Consider the following 26675-nt stretch of genomic DNA (forward strand, 5'->3'; position numbering starts at 1 on the left):
ACCTATGAATGTGAGACATGCTTCATAACTTTAAACAATGTCTTACATATAATTTCTAATTAATAAATGTGTCCTGTTCAACTCATACAAAATTTCTGTTTCTCAATTTAAAAGGGGGACTTTGACTCATCCAGACTTGCCTGCTGAGCCTCTCAGGTTTGGCTTCCAAGTTCCTCCGGGCACCTTGACAAAAGATGCTGACTCACAGAGTGTGCCCCCTCCCCTGGCCACCTGCTGTGGGGGGCAGCCCCACAAGTTCACCATACAAATGCCCTTGGCTTCTTTGCCTGATCGTCACTGGCCTACCCAAGTGGCTCCTTACCAGCCCTGAAACAGTCCTACAGCCTCCAGACAGCATTAATTCCTTGGGTTCACAGAAACAGACTCTGTTTCAGAACCTATTTCCAATGTGCAGATTATAGTACAGGTATCAAAGAAAAGAGTTGAGACTGTAGAGGAAAGTTGGGAGAGTGAATGAGGATGGCAAACTTCTCACAACCATCTTCTGACTTTTCAAAAAAAATCTTCAGTGTACATACTTGCTCCCCCATTATAAATACTTTCCTAGTTAAATATATATATATATATATATATATATATATATATATGTAATGTCACTCTTCATTTTTCTCTAGACAAAAGCAATGTATTACATTGCCTTAATCTTCATTAATATTTCTCCCCATATCTTAGTTATTCTAATTCTTTCCAAGCATAGTCCCCATTTTAGGATACCATTTGGAAATGACTGAATATCAATATCATTCAGTCATTTGGAAATCCTATGATTTCTGGGAATATTATTGTCAAGATCTTGATTTTACATCCTTATTAAAATGTCCAGTGCCTGGCAAGGTAACACTACCTCTAATTCAGTGAGATTAAAATCATTCTAGCTTTCCACAATGCCCTCAGGATTAGTCAACAGCTGAAAAGCCCTTACCTATTCCTGAGGCTGGTGTGAAGGAGTGAATCCTATTAACAGCAGCAAAATCCGGAGACTGAAAATATCTAAAAGAAGACTGTCCTGGCTCCCAGACGAAAATATCAATTGAATTCTGACCTCCTACAATAATGAGAAAAAAGTTGAACTGAAGGCAAAAGTTATAGAAAACAATGACAACTACATAGTAAAACTATAATCAAAACATTACATTTAACTGAGAAAAAAAACAATTTAATAGGATGTTTCTCAAAATTCATTTAGTTTAACAGAAATACAACTTAGTAGGAAACACTTCAAGGCTTTGTGCAATTACTACATGAAGTATATACACACTTCACCACTAATCATGATCTGATATCAAAAAAAGGAGAACAACAAATGTTTTATTTTTCAGGAATGTTGGTATTTTATTTATGAATATTCCAGTAAATAAAGGAAAGATATTAATATTCAATGAATATTTTAAAAGTCTATCAAAAGCTGTTAAGCACTTATTACTATTATAAATTATCCAGGCACCCCAGTATAGTCCAATAAAAAGTTACCTATTTATGCTTTGGTGCAAGATCTTCACAGAATTCTTCAGAGATTTTTCCATGTTCCCCACCCATCCCCAGTTTTATTTTACTATCTTAAAACAGTGGTTCAGAACACTTCAAGATCATGGAGGTACCACTTAAATTTTTCTTGCAAAACCTATGTAGCTAACAGCCAATACTGACCCACCAAGAAACATTCTATTAATTAGCTAAAAATTATTATAAGAGCATTTCCCTATTAACATACTATATGAATGCTAGATAATTTTGATAATAACTATGTATACATTGTAAACAATAAATTTTCTTACCTAGAGACACAGTTTTGGCAAAAAGTAGGTAAATATCATCGCCTGAAATCAAGGCCTCAACTTGTGTGGTCCCACTGATCAGCACTTCTTGAAAGTTAATAAACTCATTGCCAGACCATCTGAGTAAAAGGGAATTGAGCCTGGCATGAGCTTGGGAAATGGCTAAGAACACAGAGCCTCCTCTGGTGAACAAGGCCATGCTCAGCACGCCTCGGACGGAGAGTGTCTGATGCAACACGAAGCTTCTGCCATCCCATCTGAAGACCTATAAGAGATGTTCAAATACAAAATCCTTCATGACTAGGAATTGAGCCTTTGTGAGAATTTAACCAATATCATGTGTTTATTCTCCTCAACGCTTTAATTTAGTTGGGAGGATAATTTCATAAATGAAAAAATAGCAAAATAAGCTCTCTCCCTCTTTTTATCTGTGTGCATGTAAGTGTGTGAGGGAGAGCAAGAAAGCAAACAAGAGAGAGAGAGAACATACATGTAGAATGAGTTTTAAAGCACAGTTATTTGAAAATAAATTAGTTTCAGGTAGACATCTGGGCAATGGTCAGTGATAGCAAGAGAGGGGAAAACCAAAAATAGAAGTAATTTAAATATGAATAATTAAGAACCTAATAGAAACTTACTGATGCTGTAGTATCAGTCATTACCTTCTGCTCAAGCAATAGAATATAAAGAGAAACACCTAAAATTTTTAGTCCCAAAGGTGGCAATGAATTCAAGGTTTCAGGGTGGGTGTTCTTATATTTAAAATTAAAAGAAAATTCCAAATCTGGTTTTTATACAACCTGGTCAATTTCAAAAACAATTTTATTTATTCACTCAAAATTGGGAACTTTATATGAGCCAGGCATTATGCTAGGAGATATGCATAGAGTAATACCTCCCTTTATGGATATCAAGTATTAGTTATTAAGCATTAGTAAAAGGTAAACAAACACATCAATAATTAAATGTGTAATTATAAAATTCATACAAGTGCTAAAGATAATAATTGGAAGGGTGTGATAGAGAATTATGGGCGTACTAGAGAAATAAACATAGAGAATGACAAAATCTCCAAGGCAGAAAAAGTTTGTCATCATCTGAATGAGACGGTTCCAACAGGAAGGGACTTGCTAGTGCTGGGGGAATGAAGATCAGTAAGGCTTTAGAGGTAAGATCACGAGGCATCTTTTGTTAGGGTGACCATATAATTTATGCCAGGGATCCCTGAGACAGCAAAAGGGACAATAGTAGTAATTATATCAGGACAACAGGTATAATTCAATACCGGGCAAATAAGGAAATATGGTTACCCCACTCACACTCCACATTAAATAACTTAGATTTACACTATGTATAATTGGAAATCATTCAAGTTTTAAAGTGAGGGATAACATAATATTAATTAATGTTTTAAAATATTACTCCAGCCCTGGCTGGTGTGGCTCAGTGGATTCAGTGTTGGACTGTGAACCAAAAGGTCGCCAGTTTGATTCCCAGTCAGGGCACACGCCTGGGCTGTGGGCCAGGTCCCCATTATGGGGTGCACATGAGGTAACCACACATTAGTGTTTCCTTCTCTTCTCTCTCTCTTCCCCTCTAAAAATAAGTAAATACAATCTTGAAAAAATATTACTCTAGCCACTTGATGGAAGATGGGTCTGAGGAGGTGGGAGAAGTTCAGAAACCATCTGGAAGCCACTCTAACAGTATGGGAAAGAAATGATGCGGGCCTGGATTAGAGAAGAAGAAGAAGCAGAGATGGAAAAAATGTCTGTACTCAATTATTGAAAGAGATAATCAAAAACACTTAATAATAAATTAGATGTTAGTGAATAAAAAGGAGTAATTAAGAAAAATATGTCCCAGAGCAATTACATTTATGAGGTTGCTATTTCCTGAGATGAAAACAAGCACTGAACAAGTTTCATAGAGGAAATCCAGAGTTCAGTGGGGATATGTTAAATCTCTGATACCTTAAATACATTTAAGTGGAGATGCCAATAAACAGTAAGATACATAAGTCTGGAATACAGAGGCACAGTTACCGATAAATTTGGAAGACATAAGCCTGTAGCTAATATTTAAACCCAGAGAGAATGAAGAGAAAAAAAGAAATTTGAGCTAAATCTGAACCTGGAAAACTCCAAGTTCAGAAAAGGAAGGAGGGACTGGCAATGGAAACTGAGAAGGATACAGAGAAACTAAAGGAAAATCTATGTGGTATCCTGATCTCTTTTAGAAATCAAGAAAACAGAGATGTTTTAAATCTGAGGAAGCTGTCACATGGAGATGGAAAGCACTATAAGAAAATGACAGAAAACCATCTACTGAATCTGCAACTCTCTTGTCATCAGTGACAATGAAGAAGTGAAGACAAAGCAAGTAGGTAATTCTTTCAAGGTGTCTTACTATAGAAGGAAGAAACAAAACAGAAAGTAAAAGGGGAGGAGACCATGAGAGGAGTCTCTTCTTAAGCTTGGAGGTCCAAGATTTATGCTGATTGTAATAATCCTATAGAGAGAGGTGCTAGTGATTGCAGATATAAAGGGATAACTAAGCCTTATGAAAGCAAGAGGGGCACTACAAGAGGAGCCTGGCTTTCAGAGGAAGAACACTCGCTCCCGGGTAGCAGGAGGGTGGAATGAGACTGGGTTTCAAGAGCGTTTCTGAATTTGATGCTGGGAATATCAGTAACCTCCCCTCTGGTAACTGGTTTCAACGAGATCATAAGCCGAAAGCGAGGAGATGAGAAGTAGGTATGGGAGTGTGAGAAGTGACAAAAATTATAAATAAGTATGTTTAGGATTATAAAATAAAGTTTACTGAAGAAAAATAGAATTTTGGGGGTGATGGTAAGTGCCCATTTAGCTATGGTTAGTCATGAATTTTTAGTGATACCATGTGTCCAGTTGTGTGATTTTTCTCCATAACATTTTCCAACTCCAATACTAATCAAATGTTAAAGCTTTGTATTACACTTACTTTACTTTGGCTCTTGAAGATAGTATAATAGTCATAACTCTATTGTTTAAAAATTAAGTGTAACTAATCAATATCTATATTCTACTTTACTTCTTTAATCCAAATTATGGTGTTATTTTATATCAAATCTACAGACTACATCTTTGATGAGCTTTAATTATAGTATTAATATTAAAAAGAAAAAGATACATTTTAAAAGAATCAAACCTGTGTTAATTCAGAATCATTTCTTTGACTTGCAACAATTAAATAACCTTGACTGTCTGAAGTGAAATATCTTACTTGAGAACTTTCTGAAATAATTATTGTTTGTACCTGCAAAGAAGACAGAACAGTAAGAATAAAAATTTAAAGTAGAACACAACTAAAAGAGGATCTGAACACAGTAATAGTATAAGTTAGTATTTAAAGCTCAAAGCTTGAAAAATCGTTCTATCCCTAGATATGCCTCTCTAGGGGTCATTTCAAGAAAGACAAAAATACCCCTGGACTAAAACACCTTGCTCAAATGTGTAAGAACCTGCATGGAACATACATCATCTTCCACTTAGATCAAGCTTACAAATCTAACTATCCTTTTAAATAAAGCAATCTATTAAAAAGTAAAGTTTTTGTTGTTTCTTTTACCAGGTATAATTTGAGTCCAGATGTGAATGTATACACACTGTTAATAGAAGGCTTTTGTTCATTTCTTTTTTCATGAGTGATCACAAAGTAGGGAGAAAGACCAATATGAAAGGCCTCACAAGTTTTAGGATTTTCTATATTTAAATCCTAGAAAATAAGGAATAAGAATAACAGTAATTCATGAGGCATCCAACATTTATATGTATATCTTATTTTGTATACTGTAAAATAAGCAATGCTTTTACCTCAACTGGAATAAAAACCCCTTGCCATCGGTAAATAGTAGAAGACATTTTTCTTAACATTATACCATATACTGAATCTTCCAAAGTAAAGAAACACCAGCCAGAAGTTGATGCATCAAAAAAACTCTGAAATATGGAAAATACAATATCCATTCCCCCTGAAAAACATAAATCATAATTTACTACTGTATAAACCCTTGCAAAGTTTATCCACTCTAATTTGAGTCAAACAATGAAACCCATTCTTTTTTCTTTTTAAAAAATTTTAATTGTTGTTCAAGTACAGTTTTCTGCCTTTTACTCCCATCCCAGCCCACACCCCCAGCCCTCCCCACCTCCCTTTTGTTTCCACCCCTCCCTAGTTTTTGTCCATGTGTCCTTTATACTTGTTCCTGTAAACTTTCCCCTTTTCCCCTGAAATTCCCCTGAAAGTCCCTCCCCTCTGGTCACTGTCAGCCTGTTCTCTATTTCAGTGTCTTTGGTTATATTTTGCTTGTTTGTTTGTTTGTTTTGTTGATCAGGTCCCTGTTAAAGGTGAGATCATATGTTATTTGTCTTTCACCACCTGTTGAAACCCATTCTTAATATGGCACTGAGAACATCTTTGAAGTGCAAATGTGATCATACCATCTTATGCCGCTTATGCATAGTAACCCTCCCCAATGCCTAAGGCCTTGAAGGCTTTCCATTAACCCTACAATTAAGACAAATGTCCATAACATGTTCTTCAACCTCTTGAATGATCTAGTCTTATCTAACTCTTCAAATTCAACACTTCCCTTGTTTCTAACCCAATGTATTCCACTCTGAAGTTTTTCATTTATGTCCTTTCTATTTTAATGATTCAACTTTTGTCTCATTAACTTCCCACTTTGCCTTCCATGTTCTTCCAACCCAGGTCTTTACATAGTCAATCCCTACTCAGCATTTTGCCTTAGTTTAAACTTTGACACACCTGAGGAGCATTCATTTAGGTTCTCACAACACCAAGAACTTCCCTTTTAAAACATCCATTATAGCTTAAACTACACATTGATTTTTGCTTGTTTTATCTCTGTCACCCCCCTAAATTCTAATCTCTGTGAGTTTAGTCCCATGCCTGGCACATAATAGGCACTCAATAAATATTTGTGGATGCAATAAAAGAATTAGATATTTGTTCCCAATTTTCAACAGATCCATAACATAGAATTCATCAGGGAATATGTCAATCTTATACATGCCAATCTTTCTTGGTTACAGAATTTTGTTCTCATAAGAAATTAAACATACTCATGCCAAAGGCTGTTTCAGATACTGTCTCCCACTCCACACTCACTGCTAAATCAATGCCATTGGTACGTGAAACATTTAAATACACAGTCCTATTGGCTTCTTCAATGCTTATAGAGGTGGCTCTAAAGGAAACAAAAAGATTATAGAAAGCAGAAAAAGAGCATAATTTCTACATATTGAACTATATATCACATAGAATATATTTAATACATTTTTGAATTTAGACTAGCCAAGGTGAGATCCATCCACAAGTTGTACACAGCAGTAAAACTAGACTCTAGAGCTCAAAAATATTCATTTAAGAAGATATTTTTAAAAGCATAAATGCAACACTCTGATGTTAGGATCATAACAAAACACTGATAATCAGTAACTTCAGTACCTTCATGCTACATGTTCTAAAAAATAAATGAAACACTGTAATTTCTCATGTAAACCAAAAATATTTTACAGGAAAAAAAAATAAGTCAGGAATTCTTAGTATATTAGTGAAACTAGATCTACTGAAATATTTTTAAGATATAAAAAATAAATATCTTCATTCTCCAGAGGGAATTTTAAACCATAATCATATTAGAAGAGTCATTCATTTAGTAGAACTAAATAAAATTTTTATTACTTATCACTTTTAATTATATTGAAAAAAAAACAGTGCAAGCCATTACCTACAAGTATAAACTCTGAGTCATTACCTACAAGTAAAACTCTTAGTATAAACTAAGAATTTTAATAACATTACTACTCAGGACATGATCAGGTTTCTGATCATCCTTGATTTGAGAGGGCCTATGGCCTCTCTGGTCTACCTGCTAGAGCTCTTTTTAAAAGACCCCTTTAAGAAAGTCAGAGATCAATCTCCTTCTGCATTTTCTTTATGTCAAAAAATATTTCCTACTTAGCTTCAGAAGTGGCAACTTCCTTATGAATAAACTATACCTATTTCCAACTGCAGAGATACTGAATAGTCCCAGAGGGGCCTGATTTTGCAAAACTGTTATCAGGGTTTGAACACGTGTTCCTAGTCTAGCGCCTCCAGTTGGATTAAACAAGGTACAAACAAAATGTTCATCCATTTCTGGTTCCGTGTCTAACATGGCAGATATGTGTAGGGCCTGAAAACAAAATCAAAAGACAAAGTTACTAAAATATAGTATTACAACAGATAGAGAAATCTAGTAAAGATTTTTAACAATATAATAACGTTTCGGAAAACATCACCTATTCTTAAATTCTAATACGGATCCTCATAATGTGATAGTTGCAATTCTTTCCAACTACTACCTTCAAGACTTTCAACACCGTAATATATTGCACTGAAGTGTCTAAAACTATATATATTTATATGAGTGGCTAAAACAACTATGGGACATTTACACAATGGAATACTACTCGGCCATAAAAAAGAAGAAAACTTTACCTTTTGCGACAGCATGGATGGACCTGAAGAACATTATGCTAAGTAAAATAAGCCAGTCAGAGAAAGACAAATACCATATGATTTCACTCATATGTGGAATCTAATGAACAAACAGAACTAACAAGCAAAACAGAGACAAACTCATAGAGAGCATGATGACAACCACAGGGGTAATTAGGGGATGGAGGGATGGAGCAAAAAAGAAAAAGGACTCATGGAAATAGCAGTGTGGTGACTGAGGAAGGAAAGGGAGGTATAAGAGGGATAAATGGTAATAGAAAGTACAACTTTAAAAAACTTTACAAAAGAAATATTTATGGCATTTAAAAATAATATTAAGATTAGAAATTCGCCCTGGCTGGCATAGCTCAGTGGATTGAGCTCAGGCTGTGAACCAAAGTGTTGCAGGTTCGGTTTCCAGTCTGGGCACATGCCTGGGTTGCAGGCCACGGCCCCCAGCAATGCACATTAATGTTTCTCTCTCTCTCTCTTTCTCCCTCCCTTCCCTCTCTAAAAATAAATAAATAAAATCTTAAAAAAAATAACAAAATTATTTTAAAAAATTAGAAATTAAATTTATATATTGATTTTTGTTAATTCTTTATTGTACTCTAGCTACACAATTCAATTAGTCTCATACTAGTTTAGGATTAGCTGTCGAAAAACAGTTATAACCACTGCAGGCCCAAATTAGAAAAAAAAACAAATGTTCAACAAGATAATGGATAAATAGTGGTCTATTCCATGAAATGCTACTTAGCAATTAAAAAAACAACAAACTAGTAATGTGTGCAACCATACAGATCTCAAAAATTACACTGAACAAAAGAAGCCAGACACCAAAGAGTACATACACTATGATTCTATTTATATGAAGTTAAAGAAACCAGTAAAATGAGGGGGTTTTTTTTAAAGATTTTATTTATTTACTTTTAGAGAGGGAAGGTGGGGAGAGAGAGAGAGAGAGAGAGAAACACCAATGTATGGTTGCTGGGAGCCATGGCCTGCAACCCAGGCATGTGCCCTGACTGGGAATCAAACCTGCGATGCTTTGGTTCGCAGCCCGCGCTCAATCCACTGAGCTATGCCAGCCAGGGCAGTAAAATGAGTTTTTAATGATAAAAATTAGAAAGCAATTTCCCCTGGGGAGAGCAAGAAACTTTTTGGTGATGATAATGTTCAATATCCTAATTTGAGTGGCGGTTACATGGATATATACATATTTTTAACATCATTAAGCCATACACTTAAGATTTGTGTATTTTATTGTTTATATCTCAAAATCAAAATGTGTAGAAAATAGTCATTGTGTGTGTGAATGGAAAATATAATTTTCCTAATTTAATTTTCCTAATTAATTTAATTAGGAACATTTAATTTTCCTAATGAACAGAGAAGTCTTTAAACACATGGTGTAAAAGAGTCTTTAAAGAAAACACCTCATCAAAATAATTTAAAATATTTTTAAATTTTTAATATAATTTAAAACGTTGTTTTAAAAAGCATGTGAATGTAAAGCAATGGCAAATTCTTAAAATACTTCAAATTTATTTTCTTTAATATCTATATCAAAATGTAAGTGTCCTTGAAAAAATCAATAAAAGCTTCTAAATTTATAAAAGCATTAAAAAATTAAAAATGAAAATGAATATACATTTCAAGATGTGTTCAAATTTATATAAACTGATCACAAATAAAATTATTTAATTACTGGATGGATTGTTTTTAGATGGAATAGTTTAAAACATTATTTTAGAACTATCATACTTTATTATAAGGCTGGCTTTAAAAATGCATTAAACTAATGCAATTAGCTATTTTAAACTTAAAATTGTATTTTCAAAATAAAGTTTAGTAACAGAAACAAAATTAATAATACATAGGAAAAGAGGTTTCTGAAGATAACTGCTGATAGCATAGATCACATTTATAATTAATCCAAATCCAGCATTTTTTTCTCCAATAAGCTACTCCCATTCACACAGGATACCTGCTTCGGAAACAAGCAGCCTGAAGTAAGCAGTTCCGTTTTACTTAATGGAAATATGGCAAGAAGGAATGATTATACTGAGGCTTAATGACTACAAAGAATGACTTAGATTTCTTTTAGTTTATAGTCTATACATTAACAAACTGAAGTAACCATTTGAATATACTTAAAATCTAAAATAGCAATACATATACTTTATTATTTGCACATTGCACTACCTAATTAACGGAGCCAATTCTCCAGTTGCACTCTATAAACTTTATAGCACTGTGGTACTTTCATATAGTAATTTAATTATGTCTTTACCTAATACCTCTGCTGGAAAGGTTCTTTTTCTTACTAGGACCTAGGATGCTCTTCTAAGATAATATTATTTTGTACATACAAAAAATAATCATTCATTGTCAGTGAAGGTTCATACTGTACCTTGAATCGAACACCTTCTTCTAAAACAACATAGCCTTTGGAAGGAGTCAGATCTTTAGACTCCACTGAAGAATTCACTTCAGTCACGATGAACTGAACAGTCACAGTTCCAAACAGTCCCTGTGCAGGTTCCCGAGCGATGTATAGTACTGCAACACTCTCTTGTACATAGAGAGCTGTTGGCTCGCTCAGAAAAAAGTGCTCACTGTTGTTAAATGATAGAACTCCAGGGCCATCATCATTAGCAAGGACAGTAATTAAGGCTGTCAAAATAAAAATATTAAAGTAATAAATGAAAATAGAATGGCTTATAACTCCTGGGAACTGTGTGGATGCTTCAATGTAAACTAGGCCAACTCTTCTCTAGATCACCTTAAAAGCAAGATTTCTTTTCCCCACATTGTTATGTTAAGCATTCCCAATTGTCAAGAAACAAAATTTTAAAGCATTTAATAGAATTTATATTCATTTATGATATAAAAATACTCCAGTAATCTCAGAATGAAAGGCAGCTTGCTCAACCTGATGAAGTGGTTATCTCTCAGAAGCCCATAGAAAATAACAATGTTGAAGGATTAAAAGCATTGCCACTAAATACAGAAACAAGACAATGATGCCTGTCACCACTGTCCCGGAGCTGTCAACCAGGCTACAGACATAAAAGCAATGGAGCCCTGGCCAGGTAGCGCAGCTGGTTAGAGCACTGTCCTGATACATCAAGGTTGCAGGTTTGATCCCCGCTCAGGGCACATACAAGAGTCACCAGTGAGTGCATAAATGAGTAGAATGGTGGATCAATATTTGTTTCTCTCTCTCTCTCTGCTTTCCTCTCTTTCTCTAAAAAAATCAATCAATAAATTTTTTTAAGTAATAAAAAATAAAAACAATGAAAAGGAAGAGTCAGAACTGTCCCTGTTTTCTAGACAACACAATTGCCTTCTTGGAAAAATGTAAGAGAAAAAAATTATTAGGACAATCATGAGTTCAAGATATTAGCGGAGTAGCCTTCAAAAATAGAGTTTTTACTTTTTACTACCACTAATAATGATATATCAAGAATAATGACTAAAGCAGCAGCCAATATTACTGAGAACTTACAAATTGCTTATATGTATTAATTCATTTAATTTTCACAGTATCCTATGGTTGTTACTATTATTATTCCCATTTCAACTATGATTGAAGTACACACAGGTAACTTACAGAAGCCAACAAGCTAGAAAGTGTCAGCACAGCTGCTCAAAGTTAGGGCATCTGCTTCAGAGCAAATACTTTTAAAGATTATTATAATATCCCTATACATCAGCTATAATATATTAAAATGTAAGAGAAAAAAGGGACTTCGTTCATGACAACAATACCTAGGAATCAAAGTAAAGTACATAAGACCTATATGAAAAGATTATAAAATGTTAATGCATGACGGTGGCAGACGCTGTCAGTGGCTCACCTATTTCCCCCCTGGCCCACTCTTGAGTCACCTTCAGCAGTTCCTTTTGCCCATTGGTCTCTCTAAGTGAGGACAACAGCAGCTCATACAGGAATAAGGCCAGAACTGCTGGAGACTTCATACTCAAAAGAAATCCTCAAATACTGAGGGGCAGAAAATAGGGAATGAATACTCCAGCTTCCTTCCTTCTCAGTGGGACAGCCCTGAGCATTGGTCCGTTCCTGTCTAACAAGGACCTCAGCAGGACTGAGCCACAGTTGCCCATGGCTGTACCTTTCATTAGCACATCACTCAGGCTTCCTTTCTCTGTCTCACTTATTTCTTGCTATGCCTCCAAGATCACCTCCCAAATACATTCACTTCCATCCAAATCTTTGTATCTGGGTTTATTTTTAAGGGAATACAACCAGTGTCAAACTCACTAATGAGCAAAGAAATGAAAAATGAATAATATAACCACATGTTTTTCATTTATTAGAATTAGTAAAAAAAAAAATTAAAGACCAAAGAGATTCCTAGTGAGGATGTGGAAAAATAACAATTTTATATGTACCTTTGAATGTGGGTAATATGAAGGCAATTGGTGATCTTTTTTCTCAAAATCCACTGTACTCAGTAGATAATATTAATTACTAACATATATAGATTTATATACAAAGGTATTTATTTAAACTTTATAAAAATTTGGAAACTGTGTAAAGGTCAATTAATGGGTCATGGTTAAAGAAATTACCCACTATTAAGTCACTTATTGTTCTGAGGAATTTTAAAATATTTAAACAAGCAAAACAGAGACAGACTGATAGATGTAGAGCACCTGACAGCTAGTGGGGAGGGGTCAGTTAGAGGGTGGAGGGATTGAGCAAAAATGAAAAAGAGCTCATGGACATGGACAATGGTGTGGTGATTACTGGGGGGAGGGGGGCTATAAGGGGACTAAGTGGTAATGGAAAAAATACAATAAAGGTTGAATCAAAAGCAGGAAATTACAAGCATAAAGAAAATACAACAGAGCCCAATAACATTCCTTCCTACTAGTCACAGTGGTGGGCATGTAACCTATGTAATTCCAATCAGAATTGTATCAGGACTTTTTAGAAATGCTTCACTTTGAATGTTCTCTCTTTCCTATTACATGGAATGTAGAAGAATGATGCTGATGACCGTCTTGTGACAAGTAACATTAGCCTTGGGATAAAGCCAATACTACAAAAGTAAGAAAGGAAAACAAAAGGGTGTTTAGACTATTTTAATTGCATTTTCTATTGTTTATGCATAGAGGATTCATAAACAGTACATAATGTCCATTCTTACAACTCTTCTCATACAACCCACTATACTATAACAAAATAATTTCACCTCGAATACATACTCTTTGAATTTAAAATAATGGTTATAGCCTCAAGAAAAAGGCTCTGGAGACTTGGAAATATCCATTTATTTTAACATGGCAATAAAAGCAAAACCCAGTTCTTCAATTACTCAAAAATTCTTTCATGTTTTTAACTACAAATCATTTTTTCATATAATGGACAATAACTTAAAAATACCAAGGTTAATTAAATTAAGGGCATCCCAAAGAATATTCAGCCACTGGCTGAAACAGAAGGTTAAAGAGTCAGTCAACACTCAATCTTCTAAATCCACCTGCCTTACCTATAACCACAAGGAAGTGAATGAAGTGACTTTTTAGAGCCCTTCTGATCCTAAAGTTCTGTGCATCCATGAGGTTTCCTCATTTTCTTTTTTATCTTCTCTAAGCAGTCAGCATGATAGCTAACAATAGTGAGCAAAGATTACTTTTACTAACAATATCAAACTGTTCCAACTAAAGAATTATGGCTCCCATTGTCAATCTTCCAGTATCAATACATTTCACTGTGAAAATCCTACTGCAACGGGATGACACTAAAACAGCCTCCTTGTCATTTTTTCTATTGCTAAACAGGAAATCAGGGCAGAATTCAAATTTCAAAGGCAAGGCATTTACAAATTAAATAAAACTATAATAACTGTGGAAATGATTTAACATTATCATTGTTACCAACCTACTTTTTTGTTTTACGCATGCACACACATGCACATGCTAGAAGCATGGTTACAGTGACACAGGAATTCCAAAACGCGCAACTTAAAATATTTTTTATTCTAAGCATACAAAATCATCAAGACTCTCTAATCCTTTTACATCAGGCTCCATATTAGGAAAAAAGTATAAAGTGGAGGAAGCTGTATATAGAAAATTATCAGTTACCTACCTATTGTATTTTCCCCCAGCTCTAGTCCAGGGGAAGGATTTGTTAAAATCAGCTGAAATTTTTCATCTCCTTCTGGAATATCATCATCAAGAATCATGATGTCTACACTTTTATACCTTTCTCTGTCAGCAAAATGAAGAATCTGGTCAAGAAAGTAAAAGCAGACAGTATTATATTTATACACATTCTGTGTTTTTACAAAATGGAAAGAAATACAACATAGTTGTAAAAGTAAAATAAACTATTTAACAGGAGTTTTTTCCTTATTTTTTGCATGATCTTTTAAAATTTAAATCAACAATGTTAAGTTTAGAAAATAAAATTTGTGGCAGAAAGGAGTAAACTTTTGGTTAAGTAATAAAAGAAATGAAGAGACAAAGTAAAAAGTATTTTGAAACACTAAATGTGTCTCAAGTAAATTAAAGAAATAAGAGAGTTACATTTTTAAGCATAAGAAACACTCTGAGAAGGTCACCTAATGATATAAATTTTTAACATAACTCTCCAGTATTAAATATTGCAATACATTAATAAAATACAGAATAATCATTACAATAATACTAAAAATTAAACATATATTTTAATAAAATAGTGAAGAGAGCTATCCTACCATGTAGAAATCTTCTGCCCTAATTTATTATGGAATATATCATGGTTTATTATTTTACAATTTATTTATGCAGGACCTAAATCATTATAATTCTCAAGGAATTCACCATTGGGGTAAAGCTGTAATCCAGCCCCAGCTGCGCTTCCAGATTCTGGGCATACACAAACAAGGAAACGTGGCCAAGTGCCCCTTGGCTTCTTTGGGCTACCAATGTTAAACGTCCTTGGGTTTCATTAATATCAAACCTATAATGAAAAGAATATATACATTTTTCCTTATAAGCTTTTATTCTGTAAACAGCAAAGAGTCTGGAACTCAGAAAGGGCTCTCAGGCAACCTTGGCCTTACCTGCTATGTTGCCACTCAATTATGCCTCGAGCACCATCGTTGGCATCAATTATGATTTGTGCAGTCAAGCCCTCTGAATCTGAAAAAATCATAGAAATATAATTTAACATAAATGTAAATTATTTAAAAAGCACTACTTGATATAGAATTTAAAGATAATCTCTTTGAGACTATATTAATTCCTAATTTAGAGATATTGGTGATATTCTTCAAAAGATGTTTAAGAAAATAGACATAAATGCTTATGATATTTGAATAAGAAAACTTTTTGCTAACAAAAGCCACTGACTTACTGAAATTTAATCAACTGAGAAGAATAGGAAAAAGAAACTAGGGCTTTAGTTTTCTTTCTATTCTTTTAATCCACTTCAAGAAGAAAGGAGAATGGGGACAGTTGGAATAATAGAAAGAGCGAGAAAAGAGAAAGAAATGGGAAGAGAGAGGGAGTGCTGCAGAGAAAAAAAGACACAGAGACAGATACAAAAAGAAGATGACACAGGTGGGAGAGATGGGGACATGCTTAGGAGAAATAAAGACAGACTAACACTGAAGTAAACTTTTCTTACCCTTTTTATTTTGTATTCTGTCCACCTAGATCAATAAGTTACCAATGTCCATTATTCAGTCTTGAGATAGTAACTAACCCAATTACCATTGTTTGTTTTTTTAATATTTGTCCTTTACCTTTTAAATCTCAGAGGCACTACCTTAATATGAGGTACTTATGACAGCTAAGTAGGGAAAGGGTATGGAAAGTATAGTTCTCTCTGAGTGAAGAGAACACACTGTTGAACAAATCATATAAAATCAGCTTCTGTGCCCATCAGACCAGAGGCTGCAAAGCAGAAGACGAGCTCCACCATCCTAGCTGTGTGACTTTGGGCATGTTCCTTAGCTTCTCTTAGGCTCAGCTCCCTCGTCTGTAAAATGGAAATGGGAAGCTAATAAAGAGTAAGGGTACTAACATACAAACCACTCTAAATGCAAGCATCAGAAAGCACTCAACAAAAGTTAAACTCTTCAAACTGCCTTTAATATGAGTTTGAAAGAAATGTGAACTATTTTATCAGCTTTCTTAGTATGAATGATAATTATCTTCTAATAAGCACTTGATGTAAACAGCTAGTCATTGGAGTCATTTATTTCTTTTGCAAAAGAATTGGAATTTTTCAAACAACAGTGTGTTATAAATGATGGATTCCTTTTGATATTTTCAAAGTTATCATGTTGAGCCTCAGAAGTGAATGAGAAACCCCTATTTCCTGGGCCACTGCTCTTGGCCATGCTTCTCCTCCTTTAATCCAGATTAGTTTCCCCTCTGCCCAGGCTACCTCAGTGCTACTCACTACCGCCCCCTACAGGGCCACCACATCTACAAGTTTCCAACAAAATCTCCCAATATTAAATGTCCAAACCACAAATAAGAGTTTGTGTTTTAAAAATAAATAGTCTACATGAATTTGTACTAAGGTTCAAGTTTTACCTTTCAGTCTGTAATGAATTAACTGAGTCTTTTCTAAAGAATGAAAAGGAAGAGATAAAAAGTCAAAAAAGAAACAAGAACACAACACACACACAATAAAAGCTCTACCTAACCTAAAAGAAAATAAAATCATTTGATGATTTGGAGACATAATGGAAATAGCAAATTAAATTTTAACAGAAAAAAATGCCTTCCTAAGAATTACTTCTATTTTAAACATTACAAATTGGTTATAAAACAGTTGTACAATGTAAAAAGCATCACACAATAATTCTTTGGTCAAAACTACAAGATATAACAGTCTCTAAATTAAAATAAACCTAAAAGCATAGTTACTTTCACACATAGCTAATGTTTGTTTCCTTTTGATTAAATTTATTGGAGTGACTAACAAAATTATGCAGGTTTCAGGTGCACAGTTCCACAACACATCATCTGTGTGCTGTACTGTGTACTCACCTCCCCAAGTCAAGTTTCCTTCCATCACCATTATCCCCTATACCCTCCTCCATGACCCCTCCCCCTTGCAATCACCACACTGTTGTCCCTCTTCCCTCTACCAGCACACCAACACATAGCTGATATTAACAAACATCACAATGATCACTTCTGACTAAAAAATAAAGTAACTTTACTTTGTTTGCAGTGAGTAAGGAAAAAGAAACAAAACCCCAACATACCTAGTCTAGGAGGAAATGAAGTTAAAGGAGCCATGATAAGTTCAACATAAGTTAAGTTCACAAGGAAATATTCTTCCAGTTCTGGTATATCATCCTGCAAAATTTATAACCATTAAATTCCCTATAATATTCTCTCAAAGTAATCACCTCTCACAAGCTGTTTTATAAATGACCTTATAAATGCTTTACCAGTATGCTTTACCAGTATACAGAAAATATAAAAATGATAACAGAAAAGAAAAGATTAACATGTCTTAGCAATTATTTTTTAATTGAACACCAAAAACAAAAGCAACAAAAATAAATGAGAAGGACTACATCAAATGAAAAAGCTTCTGCATAGCAAAGGAAACCATCAACAAAATGAAAAGGCAACCAGCAGAAGAAAAACAAATTTGCAAATCCTACATTTGATAAGAAGTTAACATTCAAAATATATAAAGAACTCAGAGTCAATACCAAAAATCAAATAATCTGATTAAAAATGTGCAAAGGAACTGAATAGACATTTTTTCAAGGAAGATACACAGTAGTCAACAGGTACACGAAAACGTGCTCAACATCACTAATTGTCATGGAAATGCAAACGAAAACCACAGTGAGATATCACCTTACATCTATTAGAATTGATATTGTCAAAAAGACATGAGGTAAGTCTTGGCAAAGATGTGGAGAAAGGGAACACTTACACTCTGCTGGTGAGACTATAAATTGATGTAGCCATTATAAAAAAATATGGAGGTTCCTCAAAAAAAATTAAAAAAAAAACAAACACAATCCAGCAATTGAACACCTGGGTATATATCCAAAGGAAATTAAAACAGGATATCAAAGAGATATATGCACCCTTTGTTCATTGCAGCATTATTCACAATACTCAAGATATAAAAACAACGCAAGTGTCTGTCAAGGATTCATGGATAAAGAAAATGAACTACACACACCCAAACAAAGTAGAATATTTTGCAGCCATGAGAAAAACCTAAATCCTGCCGTTTATAATAACATAGGTTGACCTATAGAGCATTATGTTAAGTGAAATAAGCCAGACAGAGGAAGACAAATACTGCATGCATACTTATATATGGGATCAAATTTTTTTTAAAAGTCAAACTCATACAAAGAGAAGAAAACTGGTTGTCAAGGAGTTGGAAAGATTGGTAAAAGAGTACAAACTCAGCTATAAGATGAATAAGGTCGAAGGATCTAATATAAACCATGGCAACTACAGGTAATAACATCACACTGTGTAATGGAAATGTGTAGGAGAGTGAACTTTAAATGCTGTCACACACACAAAAAGATAAATGCGTGAGGATATGTTAAATAGATGGGGGACCTCCTTCACAATGTATATGCATATCAAATCATCACAGTATACACTTTAAATACCTTAGAATTTTATGTGATACCATGCAGTACTTGTCAATTATACTTCTATGAAGCTGCATTTTCTAAAACACCATAAAGATATTAGGTTGGCCAAAAAGTTGGTTTGGTTTTTTTTTTTTTTTTCTGTAAGATGGCTCTAGTAGTGCTTAGTTGTCTATAACTTTATTTGGAACAATGTTGTTAGTTTTTATTGTGACAACTGTCATATCAGTGAGCATTTTAAAAAAAACTTAATCAAAATTGGTGAATTTTTGTGTAGCCATCTTTAATATTGAAGATGGAAGAAAATATGCAACATTTTCAGCATATTATGAATTATTATGTCAAGAAAGGTAAAAATGCAGTTCAAATGCAACAAAAGATTTGTGCAGTGTATGCAGAAGGTTCTATGACTGATAGAACACGTCAAAAATTGTTTGCGAAGTTTCATATTAAGAGAATTCTCACTGGACAATGCCCCACTGTTGGGTAGACCAGTTGAAGTTGACAGCAATCAAATCAAGACATTAATTGAGAACAATCAATACCTCGTGGGAGATAACTGACATACTCAAAATATCCAAATCAATAAAGTCATTGGTGAAATTGAAAAATGTGTCCTTTGTTTTACAGAAAAAATCATACAGACTTTTTGACTAACCCAATATTAAACTTATACCTGATTATATGATAAATTATTAGATTGAACTACATGAAATGGCTAATATATCATTTTTAAAATTTATATTATTATATGTAAACCAAGTATATAAATATGCAAACTTAATCTATTTTGAATATAATAGGAGCAAAAGATTTGAAATTATATGACTATCCAATGATTAGGATGAAGACTACAATATTATGAAATACAGGCTTTGCAGACCTAGTTCTGAATTGTTAGTTTAAGTTACACTTTAAGGTCTCAATTCTGCCATCTTTATAATGATAAAATAATAACTACTTTGGAAATTATCATAATGATTAAAATAATGTGTGGAGTACCAGGCCTACAAAGAGTGACCTTTAGAAAGTGATAGCTATTTGTTATACTGTTACAATTAAACACTAGCCACATAATAGCAATGAAAATAAGGCAAGTGCTCAAGAGGACTAGCAATGTCCATTTACACAGACAGGCAACAACATTTACATAGAAACCTAACATGTATACATGTATATATAATATCAGTATGCACATACCAATATACACTTCTCTCTTCCTTTTATTTAATGAAGATATGTTTCCATGTGAAATAAAATGAAGATGAGTGTCTAAACTATCTTAGGTATTACAGGGACTGATGAGAATCACAGAGTCCGTGACGTAGAAGAAACTGCCCCATACATGCCCCCATGCAACAACTCTCCCTACATCCCCCCACCGCCCGACTTATTTCTATGCACACAGCCTGCAAACTCTTACTCTTATGCTACTCAAGGAACAGAGAAAGCTTCAAAGACCTACAGAGATAAAAAAAGAAAGAAATGGGAAACCCTGTGTTCATAAAACTAGACTCTAAAGAAAAGAAGGGTGGCTACATATTTTCTTCTTTAAAAACTAACATAGCAGAGGAATGATCCATTGATTTATATGCAGTTACATTAATAGATTATATTTGAAAGAAGACTTACCCTAAAGTTTTATAAAATCTTGCATTGTATGTGACATACTGACATAATATTACCTTTTATCTTATGGCTTCAGAGTTCTCATACTATCAGATTAGGTCACAGTGCCACAGTAATCAACAAAATACAAGTTACTTCAGATGGTAGATGGTTTACACTATTTATAATTTTGTAAAAGTAAAAAGCCTCTGAGAAATCAAACCCTTTTCAAAATAGAACCCCCAAATATATAGTAATAGAAAAATCTTTTTCTAAGTCAATATTCATTCTCTATCTCCCTCCCCCCACAACCCCCGCATGCATACTATCTCCTACCCTCTTCATATTGTGCTGTTTTCATCAACCCCTTGTAAATGTATTTAGGTAACTGAAACAGTCACAAAACAGCACAAGATTTCACAATACGAAAAATCATTTAAAACACAGTTTGAGTCACCAATGATTAATTCAATGTGACTATAACAACATTTTATGTCTTCACTCTCTCATGAGTCATTCAGTACATCTAATTTCACCAGTCTTAACAACTAAGGGGCTGACCTACATGGATTTGCTGGTAGAATTAATCCCTTGGAATGATCAAAGTGCTCCTGTAAAATCTCTTAGGCCAATTCTGTCCTAATGGGGAATACCCTAGGGAAATTATCTTTATCACAAGGTGTTTCTATAATAAAATATACAACAGCAGACCAGCCTATTTAAACAACAGAAAGGCCTATATAGTTTTTTTAAAAATCACAGAGGTAAGCTGATATAAAGGTACTAGAACATTTTATCAGTTTCTACTTTTTATGTGGTTATTGAGGTTTAAAACAGTAATACAAAATAAGAATTTTACCTCGAGTATAGTTATGTCGATGGCAGCTGCTGTTACCCCTTCTTCTAAAATCAGAAAGCCAACTACTGGGACAAAGTCAATGTCTGGCTCAGCTAGGTTTCCTTCTGTCTGGTTCTTTAGACTCAACACTCCAGGAACTGTAGTATATGTGACATTAATGGCTCCTATTTGAATTGGATTGAAAAAGATTTTATAACTTAAACATTTAAAATAGAATCTCATCAGGAAATCACTGGCATTCCTAAAAGCACCTGCAATAGCTTATATAATTAGCCCCATCACCTTGCCCCTTCCCATATCCTTGACCTTTACCATGTAATGGCTCAGTGACATCCCACTGTGCACAGGCATACTGCCCTGCCTCTAGACTTCGAGTTTGATTGTATGACTTATTTTGGCTGATAGTACAAAGTAAAAGTGATGATGTGCTAGTTTTGAGCCCAGACCTCAGGGGGCTTGGCATGCTTTTGCTTGCTTTCTGGTATCTCTCCTGGACCCAGGAGAAGAGTAAAAGATGTATGGAGTAGATGCACCCCAAGCCCAGACTAAGTTAGCAGACCCATAGCCAACATTATTATTATATGATGCCAAGATTTTATGACTATTTGTTACATAGCATTTTGTGACAATATAAAATTTTGTTAATCTTTCAAAAAATAAAGAAGTTATAAACTCCTATCCTGAACTAATAGACATTAATGCTTTTCCTGTCCTGATTTATATCAGCAATGGCTTTCACCCACACAAGTAGAGTACTTAAAAAGCATCTGCCTAGAAACCCATTCATTCCAGAACAACACAAACCTAAAGATCCGAATTCTCTGTTGATGAAAAGCTGGATTGTTACATTAGCCTCTTGTAGCAAAACAAATCTTGATGAAAGAGCAAAATTTAAAACTCCATGTGGTTCATCACTGGCTTCCACAGTCAGGACAGCTGCGTACCCTTGAGCGTCAAGCAGAGCGATTCCTGCTGGCGGAACTCCTAAAAACGTCAGGACCAAAGAACTCTGACAGTGACTGGGCATTAACTTCTAAATACTTAAAGCATAATCGCACTCTCTGAAACATATTAAAGTTGATAGAAAGTGTTCTATTTTGTTCATTTCTTTAACAGAAATCTTTAGGTTGAGTAACAGGATCTAGCTTTTAATTTCCTTTTTCTAGATAGCAAATTATGAATTTTTTCACTTGACCTATTGTTGTTATTTACTATACTGGTCATCTGAATTAGAAAAATTGAATAGACACTGAGGAAAGTGTCCGTATAATTTGCTCAAAATGAGTGAATTTGAAATATCCATATAATAAGTTTAAATCCAAATTGGTCTGCTAGCATAAAATTTATTTAAAAAATTCTTCCTTTGGAAATGTATTTTATTCCATAAGAAAATATTTAGCAAAATTTTTAGAGGTTGTTTCTGAGTCCATAAAGATAATATATTCCCATTCTGAGCTGATGTCTTTTGGATTTAACATTTTTAGGAACAGATGATATATAAATCACATTTTAATTGGTGTGTATCTAATGATTAAATATATAGATAGCAACTATTACTTTTTCCTGAAGAGAGGTAATATACCAGCAAAAACTTTCAAACTGAATTCTTAATTACCTTGTGTCCTGACATCATACAGAATGACTTGGTAAACTTCCTTCTCCTCAGGAATGTTATCATCCAACAAATGTACATGAATTGTTTTATCCAGTGACCCCTGTGCCAAACAAAAAGCAATTCATCCCTGCACTGTCCCTAAACACAAAACATCTCCTACTTTTATTGGCCTTAAAAATCATGCATCTGAACACAAGTTTATGTAAACAAACTGTTCTATGGTTTAAAAAAATAAATTAAATTAAAAAGCATTCACTAATGAGAAATCAGGCTTAAGGCACATAGGCAGTAATCGTAGAGGATCTCAAATGCTGAGCTGGTCCATGTAAATCTTATCCAATGAGCAGTGCAGTGCTATTGACCATTTCCGACAAAGCAGTTTAGTTGGGGAGATTCTGTGGCAGTGGTGAGTAGGGGAAAACTAGAACAGAGAAAATGTCAGTGCTTCAGGGAGACCAGGGATTAGAAGTCCAATGCAATACTCAAGGTCCAAGGCTATAGGCACTTGGCTTAATGTTGAAACAGTGGAAATAAAAAGTATTGAACACATTTTCAAACAAGAATTCACCAAGTGAATGTGGAGAAGACAGAAAGATGACAGAGTTACAGTAAAGTGGTGCCAAAATTTCTAAGAAGTGATTTTATGGTTATTTCTCAACAATCACCTTTTTCAAACTATCAGAATCTCTGAATGGCACCTCAAAAATATACTTCTAGTACTATCCTCATGCAATCCTTTCTCATAAGGACATAAAAAGACATTTGTTTTTAGAGCTATGCTTGCTGTTGCCATGCATTTGAAGTTCCAAGACCTAGAGGAGTAAGAGAAAAGGGACAATACTATCATCATCTTCAGAATGATGCAGTTGACAACAATGGGAGATCTGGACAGGAGCAAGAGAACTCTGCTCAAAATCAATATTCACATTTTCTGTTTCTTTGAAGGAGATCTACAAAGCACATATGGAAAAACAAATCCATTCTTTAAGTCTCAGAAATTCATTCTTCAAGCAATGTTTTTCCTTTAGGGTTGCAAGCAAGTAACCCTCCCAGTAGCCTCCATTAACCTTTGCATTACATAATCAGAGTTTTCCCAATTTTCTCAGAATGCACTGTTTTCTCTACATATGTTTGGTAAAGCTCTTCTCAGTGGTCTTACCTCAGGAAAGAAGAGTTGGCCAGTAAAGTTAGCAAAATTGAGTTCTAGATTTTGCCCAATAATTTTCCAGTTAACAGTAACATTTCCTCGACCAGGGGGTGTTCTTATCACATGGAATTGCAAAATTTCTCCTGCAAGTGAAATGTACAGATTGATAAATGCTTAATGGAAAATGAATTTAACATCTGAACTCAGCAAAACCCAAATCCCAAACATGCAACTATTACAGCACCTTTCCAGAGCCATTATAAAGCAGTTCTGTTTTGAATTTTCTAGAAGCTTTATACATGCTTATTGTTTATTAACACAGGGATCTCACTTCTAAATACTTCTATTTAGTAGAACTTCAAGAAGTTCAATATGTAAAAGTTACAAAAGCACATGCTATAATGAGAAACACAAACTTCCATACACTCCAAAACATGCACCAGAACATAGATGTTCTATAAATTAAAGAGAGTAACAAAATCCTCGTGGTCAAAACTAACAATAGCACAAGTAAATTTTCCTTCACTTTTCAAAAGGACACAATTCCTTACACTGATATGCAATGTGATTTTACACAATGCATGCATAAAAATGCTTGCAAATACCTGAAAATCACATTTCTTTAAATTGTAACTTACATATACCATCAATGATTATGTTTTATAAAAAGAAATACAAAGGAAAGGTGTCAAATCTGTACATCAGTCCCTGTAACTTCACCAAAGTTACAGTTATCCTTCCTGGGTAATTGAGGTATGTTACACACTTTTTATTTCTGGCTTTCTCCTCATATAATACATTGTAAAATGGAATAAAATTATTGTAGTCATTTATTTTAAACTACTGAAAGTGAAATGTAAGCTCCTATGGATTGCTGCTGATGGCCATGTGGCTGGCTAAAAGTACACTCAATTGGAAAGACTTGCATGATGATGAATACAAGTTAAGGTATACTAACAGACCACAGCACTAAAAAATAATTATTATTATGAAAAAATAAATGGAATAATCTTTAAAAGGCTTTAAAAGAACATAGCCTTATTCAAAATGTATAGCATAGAGATAGAGCTGAAATCCATGTATATTTACTAAAAACACCACTTTTACTTAGTTATCCAAATAAGCACATGTGATAGTTTTTAATTGAGCAGAGTAGAAATGAACAATAAAATACAAACACCCTTCTGACATATTTTTAAATTGCCACTTTTTTAATTTCTGAAGATAAAACAAATGTTACTAATATAAAGTCTCCTTAAATTAAAATATTGTGGATTAACTAATTTGAAAATTATATTAATTTCAATTAGTAAAAAAATTAAATTTTCATACTAAATTTAAGCATATTTATCTTTAAGACAATGAATTATCTTGGAAGAGCTGGAAATATAAAAAGGCAAAAGTATCAGAAAGACTTCTAAATAAGATTTCCTCAAACACTTGAATGTTCAATATATAATTTTTAAGTGTTTCAATATAAAAAAATTTAGTTAGCATTCCATTAGTAGACTATATCTTGTGTTTTTTTAACCATTTAGGAACTGCTAGTTAGGAGTCAGATTATCAAAAGGTTAGGATATAACTGAAAAACTGTACAACTGGTCATGATTGTCAGCATACTATTTCAATTTTGTATAATTATATAGCTCTTACAAACGAATACAGGTACTACTAAAAAACCCTGGAGTCTCTCTATTGTGATTCATACAAAATTGCTCATAGTTCAACACACAGCACTAAAAGGGCTTAATTACTGCAAGGTTTAGACAGAGCTGTATAAAAGGAGTCATTAAGCTGTTTTCATCTACATTGTTGTCTGGTGACACAAAAGGAAGATTTATAGAGTCATGATTTTCAAATTTTTAAAAACCATACAACCTAGTGATAAAACCTAGTAGTACTTCAAAAAGAAAATGATGGAAGCTTGGTCAGTTCTAAAAATACAATGAAATACAAGTGGCAAGGAAACAAAATGTAGGTCAGTAGAGACCCATGTTGAAGGGGACCCTATAATCATAATAAATTTTTAAAATTATGGTTGCAAGATTATATATAGAAATTTGGAAATAAACATACCATTGTAAGGTAAAATTAAAAATAAAATGCTAAGGAGAGAAAAAGGTAAAATAATCCTATAAACTTGTAAAATATGTAAACATGTAAAATACATAAACATGTAAAATACTCAAAGTTTAATACCACTTAATATCACCTTTGAAAATTTATCAAATTACTATACAAGAAACTGGCAAGAAAATATTGCAAGAAATACCATTTGAAGCATGACAGACACACACATGAATAAAACACAAAGCATTTCTCCAACACATAATCTCGTGAGCCTACTGCAAACAATGTCAACAGCAAGACAGTGTAAAATTTTTTTGAATAATCAAAATGAAGGTATTAGGTCCATTTTAAATGTCTTCTGGGCAATATTACTAGAATGTTACCTTCTACCTGTATGAAAAGTCAAAGAACAGTT

At 33.8% G+C, this 26675-nt stretch overlaps 1 protein-coding gene across 1 annotated transcript in view; it reads right to left on the reverse strand.

The window, feature by feature from the left end:
• The window catches only part of ADGRV1 (adhesion G protein-coupled receptor V1), a 516573-nt gene that overhangs the window by 357539 nt on the left and 132359 nt on the right, over positions 1–26675 (reverse strand). The window contains exons 36-51 of the mRNA XM_045847901.1: positions 24203–24333; positions 23044–23143; positions 22233–22412; positions 21429–21592; positions 17588–17681; positions 15425–15503; positions 15183–15321; positions 14467–14608; positions 10759–11021; positions 7862–8037; positions 6923–7047; positions 5651–5808; positions 5406–5552; positions 4986–5093; positions 1797–2061; positions 944–1066 (exon numbers count right to left, since the gene is read on the reverse strand). Of these exons, the coding sequence (XP_045703857.1) occupies positions 944–1066; positions 1797–2061; positions 4986–5093; positions 5406–5552; positions 5651–5808; positions 6923–7047; positions 7862–8037; positions 10759–11021; positions 14467–14608; positions 15183–15321; positions 15425–15503; positions 17588–17681; positions 21429–21592; positions 22233–22412; positions 23044–23143; positions 24203–24333 (2394 nt within the window). The remainder of the gene's footprint in view (positions 1–943; positions 1067–1796; positions 2062–4985; positions 5094–5405; positions 5553–5650; positions 5809–6922; positions 7048–7861; positions 8038–10758; positions 11022–14466; positions 14609–15182; positions 15322–15424; positions 15504–17587; positions 17682–21428; positions 21593–22232; positions 22413–23043; positions 23144–24202; positions 24334–26675) is intronic.

The sequence above is a fragment of the Phyllostomus hastatus genome, unplaced genomic scaffold, assembly GCF_019186645.2.
Source record: "Phyllostomus hastatus isolate PE091 unplaced genomic scaffold, TTU_PhHast_1.1 phas_contig_58, whole genome shotgun sequence".
Lineage (NCBI taxonomy): Eukaryota > Metazoa > Chordata > Mammalia > Chiroptera > Phyllostomidae > Phyllostomus > Phyllostomus hastatus.